General features: G+C 40.0%; 1 protein-coding gene across 2 annotated transcripts in view; it reads right to left on the bottom strand.

Annotated features, from left to right (window-relative positions):
- Positions 1 to 7,044, bottom strand: part of LOC118423508 (protein GDAP2 homolog) — a 10,231-nt gene extending 3,187 nt beyond the window's left edge. For both annotated transcript variants that reach the window (XR_004832063.1, XM_035831677.1), the window contains exons 1-11: positions 6,871 to 7,044; positions 6,083 to 6,241; positions 4,680 to 4,822; positions 4,039 to 4,192; positions 3,314 to 3,402; positions 2,996 to 3,072; positions 2,361 to 2,526; positions 1,616 to 1,775; positions 1,074 to 1,150; positions 504 to 580; positions 201 to 340 (exon numbers count right to left, since the gene is read on the bottom strand). Coding sequence is in view for 1 of the 2 variants with exons in the window: in XM_035831677.1 (XP_035687570.1) it covers positions 201 to 340; positions 504 to 580; positions 1,074 to 1,150; positions 1,616 to 1,775; positions 2,361 to 2,526; positions 2,996 to 3,072; positions 3,314 to 3,402; positions 4,039 to 4,192; positions 4,680 to 4,822; positions 6,083 to 6,241; positions 6,871 to 7,016 (1,388 nt within the window). In the remaining variant the exon portion in view is untranslated. The remainder of the gene's footprint in view (positions 1 to 200; positions 341 to 503; positions 581 to 1,073; positions 1,151 to 1,615; positions 1,776 to 2,360; positions 2,527 to 2,995; positions 3,073 to 3,313; positions 3,403 to 4,038; positions 4,193 to 4,679; positions 4,823 to 6,082; positions 6,242 to 6,870) is intronic.

The raw sequence follows: 7,044 nt of genomic DNA, 5'->3' as shown, positions 1-7,044 counted from the left end.
TAGGCCACACCACTTTATTCCTTGGGTTTTGGTACATTTTTAAGTTATAAACAAGAAGATTAAAACAACAGACTGTGAGGAAAACTTCAATCTGACTTTATCCACTACTTGATGTCCCTTTCTCCCCAAAACTGACAAATCAAATTGGTGAGGCCTTGGGTCAGAAAAACGTCTCCGACCAATCAAAAGAAACATCTCACTTGTTGTCTAGTAGATTGTATGCGCTCCTGAGGAAGGAGAGCTCTGGTTGGTTGTCGTCGGTGCTCTGTGTGTGGAAGTACACCACCACATAGTCCTTACTGACGATCGGGTCCATCACTTGGATGAAGTACAACAGTGCCTGAAATGCAACGGCCAAGCAATCAATCAATAAACCAATCAACCATCAATAAATCAATGGATCAATCAGGTCTATCTTAAAGTTCCAAACTAAGATTGTATACAACAGCCAATCAATTGATCAGACGATTAATAAATCAAAGTAATAGTTGAGGCACACCAACCTTATCTAGATCGATGACATTGACAGGGAAGTTCCTTCCCACGATGACGACCACCGGGCGACCAAAGATATCTGTACCTGCATAGAGGGAAGGGTGAAAATAACATTGGTAACTTAGGATTACATCTCTGTATTACATTGTAACTTGTTGCTGCATATCCATGCCCATGAAAAGTTAAGAACAGGGCTTCAGCTTCCCTTGCATTATGATGCAACAGCAACACCTATTGATTAGTCACTGTACTGCAGTCTTTTCATGATACAAAAAAAATGCATGATCAAGTCTTTCAAAGCAATCAAAAATAGCATCATGGAAGGAAATATTTTGTACTTTTCTTGCAAATTCATTTATTCCTTTGCTTCTTCATTCAGTTTCAATCAGTTTATCCTACCTGGTAGAGAACTAAGAGAGCTGCAATGTCATTTTTGTGAGGTAAGGGACCTCTTTTCTGTTGTCTCTCATGCACAAAAGAGTCATCTGGAAGGACTTCATCAACTGATGTCATTCCACCTTTAAGTTTGTTCTTTTGTTTATTCATTCATTTGTTCATCTTGAGCCAGTCTATCTCACCTGACTGATAGAGAACCCTGAGAGCTGCGATGTCCGACAAGTCGTCAGTCTTGGATCGCTTCAACCACCTCTGGTACCTGTTCAAGTGGTACAGAAAATGACAAAACTTAGAGAAAAGACAAGGGATCCAACGTGGTGAGAGTGCATCAAACTTTACAGTCTGGTCTTATGCAGCTTATATATTGATAAGTGTACAAAACTGTTGTGTTATGCCTTAAGGCGGTTTACTGGTTATGCAAAACAGATAAAGATGAACTAAATTTTATATGTTCACATTACAATTCTGAAAGAAGAAAATCTTTCCTTGAAATCAACAAGACTTTCCTAAGCTTCTCACACCTTAACGACCAACAAAAAAACATCTTCTTGCTTACATCATGTTATTTCCTGTTTGATTCATCAATAAATCTCATTTTCCTGCTTTTTAAAGTACATGTAAACAGTTATATATACCACTGCTTTACTTTGTTTGCAATTAGCCTTTGGGCATGAACTTCAATGAACAATCAAGGTATTCAATAAACAGACAACAAAGTTCCGACCTTCTCTGCTGCTCAAGAAGAATCTGCTCCTCAGAGTTTTTCCCCTGCAGCTGCTGCATACGCGCTTTGTCGTGGTCGCCCTCCATGGTGGCGAAACCATGCGCGCCGACTTTTCCACCCAGGCCGAGGAGGCCCTCCTCAAAACTCTCGTCTGCTTCAGCTGTCAATCACACAGGGAGAAAGCATTCACTTTCGATTAAAAGGTTCTGGATTAAAATCCCTGTTGTGCCCTTGGATCAAGTAAAAATTGATTGTACATAAAGCTGGAGGTTCATCAGTGTTTTGAGATTCATATCAGGAAAGCCACATCTTGAGCATGTTAAAGATCCGACCGCACTTACATGTATGAAAAATAGTAGGAGTGTCCATTCACTTTCAAGTATTGAAAGTGATTTTGGATTACACAGAAAGAGAGAACAAAAATTTGAATGTTATTTCATGCATATGTCTCTTCTTTGTTACATGTAAGTTATTAGAATCCTTCCCACACCTTTCTGTGTATAGGGTAGTGCCCATCTCTATTTCTATAGCCCTTGGGCTGCACGGGCCACTACAGAAGGGCGAGTGTGTTCAACTCCAATGATTATACTGCATCATAAGTATTGAGTGCTAAGCAAAGAAAGCACTATGTACATTTTCATTCTTAAAGTCTTCTCCTGAAGGCAAAGCAATCAGTCTACCTACTAGGCTAGTACTAAAAAAATTCTCAACACCTTATTGCACAAAGAATATCTAAATGTCTTACTGCTGTCCTCTGCTCCGATGGGTTTGTCCATGATTCTGATCTGCCTCTCCTGTATGAACGGTTCTCCCTCCTCATTCCCTACGTCTGCAGGAATCTCGTCTAACACGGCCTGCTCTTCTGCCTTCGTCCTCGGGAAGTACAGGGGCATGACTCTCCTGTAGATGTCCTACATTAGTTGATAACATAGTCTTGTGGTTAGGGTTATCTACTGGTACTTATGATAATTTAGGATCTGGTTTCAATTAGTGGGCCTCGGTGTTGTGCCCTCAGGTGAAAAGAGTACCAAGCGTCAGCGTCTTGGATGTGATGTGACTTAGGGGGAAGAGATGTGATTCTAGTCCTATCTATATAAATCATAATCTTGAAGTCGCCCTCAGGCCTTGTTATGTGGTGACCATTGAGTAAGGGCCTGGTCACATACATATTGCATGGTCACATACATATGTGATTGTAAACTGAGGATACATACGGACAGTGGTGCAAATGATGTACACAATTCAGTTGAAAGGGCTGTCTTAGATCCTTGTTTGGCAATTTGTTCTGTCAAAGCTCACCTGAAAATTCTAGGATATCCAAATGGAATGGTGGCCTAATAAGACAAATGTGACCTTGACGTAAGAAAAAGAAATTCTCACCTCATCATTGTCGGTTACTGCGAAAACTATTGTCTCCAAGGAGGAGTCATACTTCTCCAGGAATCTACGCACAGTTCCTGGAAAAATAAGGTGTATGGATTTACTGTTTGCTTGTTAACTTGTTTGTCATTTCAACAAGAGTAATATATTCTCTTCTGTCTGTGTGCATGCCTGTCTGTCTGTCTGTCTGTGTAACTGTTTTCCTGCAATTATCAAAATATACACTAGTAGATTAGCTCTTCGGTGAGCTTAACTACATCTAGATCAAAAGCTTTGCATAGTGAGTTAGAGAGTTTAATCTAGTATGAAATGTCTTACTGAGTGCAATGTGGGCCCCTTCGTCCGGTGGATATCCTCTCTTTGGCTGGTTCACCACACACAGGCCGATGGACTGGAGATTGTTTTCTCTGTATAAAATAGTTAAATATCAGCACCTTGTTATCAGCACCTAAGCATTAAGAAAAAGTCTATAGCGGCCACCTGTCCACGGCCACACTATTTCCAGTCCTGTAGATACAGAAACACTGCCTATTGTGACCATACAGCGGCCGTACAGTTGTATGTCACCCTGCGCTGAGATTGAATTTGGAGTTCCAGACAGGGTCATTTGGGAGGTACCGGAAGGTATGCGTGCCTTGAATGTCTTTGTCAGCGAATTTACCAACATTACTCATGGCAATATCAATCATTTTCGGTAGATTTGACTTTAGCATGGTCAGTTGATCTAGATAATGTTACTTGGTGAGAAAGATAAGTGGTTACTGAAATCATGTTTAACTTATTGCTCATGGTCAAGTGATCAGCATTTTCTCTACAGTGGCTACCTGTCTATAGTGGCCACATTTCTCCAGTCCCTTGAATGGTCACTATAGACACTTGACCTGTCCTTTGCACACACAAAATCAGTTTGTTTTTCCTTTATTTTCCCTTGTCTATTTGTACCGGGCACTTGTGTTGTAAATAACTCATGCGCAATCTGCCGTTAATCTCTAAAATTAGAGGCTTGGCAGTACAAAAGAAGAAGAAGACAGGTTTGACTGTACCTTGCAATCTGAAGACTGTTCCTGTAGCAGTTGAACAAGGCGCTCTCCGCAGCTGTCCGGTACTTCACGTTGTACCTGGGCCCCACGGTGTGGATGATGTACCTCGCTGGCAGGTTGTACCCTTTGGTCATCTTCGCCTCACCTGTCCTGCAAGCTGGTGCACACAGAAAAGCTGTCAGTTTTCTCACCACTTTATTTCTGATAATTTAGACAGGATACAGATCTAGCCCTTCTTCCCTTCTGATTTGTGTGTTAAATTCATTACAAAAACTTTTTTGCCTGAGCTGTACAACATTTTGATTTTTTCTTACGCCTCTTCAGGCACAAGTAGCATTGTTCATGGCTTATCTTTCTTTGTATGCATGTGTGTGCACATGTGTCACTCTGTGTGTTAGAGTGTATGTTTACGTTTCTGCATTTGTAAATACTCCATTGACACATATTCTCGGTGCTGCTTACAGTTAGGAAATTTGTCTGTTTCTTTGTTTCATATAGCTGTCTCGATTCCGATGTGGTTGCACTAATTTGCATAATCAGTATGCAGGTGGTAATTCACATGTTTGTTTGAACAAAATATACGACTGTCTTTTGCTAGGGTTTATGTCCTAATTGATCTAATAACATATGATGCTAAGGCCTACTTTTGAGATGGTTGGAGCACTCTGCGCGGAGGTCAGGTCCGGCAGCCTGGAAGATCCTCTCGCTGATGAGGTTCCTGTCCGTCAGCGTCTCGTTAGTCGTGTTAACGATCGCCGTGCAGTTCAACGTCGTGATGTCACCCTCCCTGGACATAAGGAGAGAGAAGAAAATGCTGGTAACTGGGATAAAATGTTTTGGTTCTATCAATGGCAGGCGGCCAGGTGCCTCCATCCTATAGCTTAACACTGTAAATATACAGTGATATAAAGCAATGTCTATATCTTTGACTACAATTCAATCTCTGCAACTGGATAAGAATGGAGATTTACTTCCAGATGTTTCGAGTGACATACATCACAAGAAACTGAAGGTTGTTTCACTTGTGAAGCTGAAGAAGAGTGATGGGTGTCACTGGAAATATCCGGAAGTAATTCTTCATTTTTATCCAGTTGTAGACATTGAATTGTATTTGACAATTGTTAACCTGCATAAATGTATCAATTTCTATATCATTATCAGATGTTTCAAAATGACCCCCTAAACAAAAATAACAAAAAAAGGTGTTCCAGAATCACTCCCTGGGAAAAAATAGCTATATATATGTAGCAGTTTTTCTAAGTCCCTTGAGTGGTTGCTAAAATACACAGGTCAAGCAGTATTACAACTGTACCTTGTGAAATGTTTGTGGTAGCTTTATGTTCAAAGTTTTTGCTATGAGCTCTCACCATAAACTCACCAGACATTGAACATTACATTGTCAATCTTGAAATGACAGGGTCTTTTTATTGTCAAAGTCTGTCACAGCCAAATATACATTTCCAATGCATGACTAATGTAACTATGAAACTGTTTCAAATGTGAACTTAGAACACTTCATTTCCGTTCTACCATGAAGTCTCCACATGCTCTGCATTACAGGTACCAAGGCTCTTTCGACACTGACAGCTAACATTGCCTTTCCCAATTAACCGTGAAATTAAGTCCCTATAAACTTGATGTATGTAACAATGTAACGCAAATATTTGATGTGATTTGGTCTTGTTAGATGATCAATGACTTTCCGGAGTGGACATTTCCAGATATCATTGCTGAAAATTGATATATAGACCTGGAATAATCTTGATTTCTTTGAATTTTAATCTCAGCTTTCCAAAAATGTATACTTTTACCTATCTAGTGCTAGTTGTAGGGCAAGCACAAGTCCCATAACAGTACGGAGGTCGTTGTCCTAATTTCCAAAGTTTGCCTACGTCTCCTAGAATAACCCAGATTAGGCTGAATATTGTTTTATTTGCAAAATTATGCCTAAAGGCTAATTGCATGTAAGACTAAGAGTAGAAAGTAGTGTGATACATAACAATAGGGTCTGATTATTCCATCCTCTAGTCTATCTACATCAGCTCACCAGAGCACCACCTTCCTGTTGAAGTCCTCGTTGACAGGAAACCTGGACTCCCTCTCTTCCCCCGGGTCTGGGTAGGACGGGATGTACGCGTTGGCCCAGCGACATAGCTCCTTCTCTTCCACAATGTTCAACCGAGCCCCCAACGGATCCATCCCTGGACTGTAACAGATTTATGACTTAAATCTTTGTCATTTAAGGTTACATGATAATATACATCTTTATGGCTACAGGAGCATATAATGTTCCCATTCATGCAAATAAGCTTCATGCAAATATCATCAATGATGTTCATCATAGCTCCCAATGGATACATTAATATCATAATTTTGCGATCTATGGTTACAGGATACTTTGATGGTTACAGGAGCAATTTTGCTTCCCATTTATGTCAATTACCATTGATGCAAATATTATCCAATTATGTATTAGAAATATGTAGGGATTGAGTATTAGGACTGCTTGAGTGAAAAAAAATTGCTAAATTTCTTACTCAAATCAATTGATTGATTGGGTAAGAGGTTATCAATAACATTGACGACTGATTGATTGATTGATTAATTGATTATGATGCTGATATTGGTGCTGAGAACTAGATCAGATTTTTTTTCGAAGATTTTCCAGATCATCTCTTCCGGTTTGTAGAGTATTAACTTTTATATGATAAGGATTTAACAAAGCTTGATTGATTGATTAATTGATTGAGTATGATGTAGGTGTGGATCATCTGATCAAATACTTTTGACTTGATCAGAAGTTGATTTGGGAAGTAAAAAGTCTTGTTCCTAAACCTTGCCACTACTGGACTAGTGGAAAAAGACTGGAGTGCTCCAGGACTGGTGGAAAAAGAAGCTCCGGGACTGGTGGAGAAAGACTGGTCATCGTGACCATCCTCATGTTCAGGAGTCGGGTCAACCGGTAACTGGTTAGTTGCCATGGTAACAAAGGCTGGAGAATCCTGAATC

This window comes from Branchiostoma floridae, chromosome 9 (genome assembly GCF_000003815.2).
Source record: "Branchiostoma floridae strain S238N-H82 chromosome 9, Bfl_VNyyK, whole genome shotgun sequence".
Lineage (NCBI taxonomy): Eukaryota > Metazoa > Chordata > Leptocardii > Amphioxiformes > Branchiostomatidae > Branchiostoma > Branchiostoma floridae.
The sequence above is the reverse complement of the archived record's forward strand: the minus strand, read 5'-3'. Positions and strand labels throughout refer to the sequence as shown.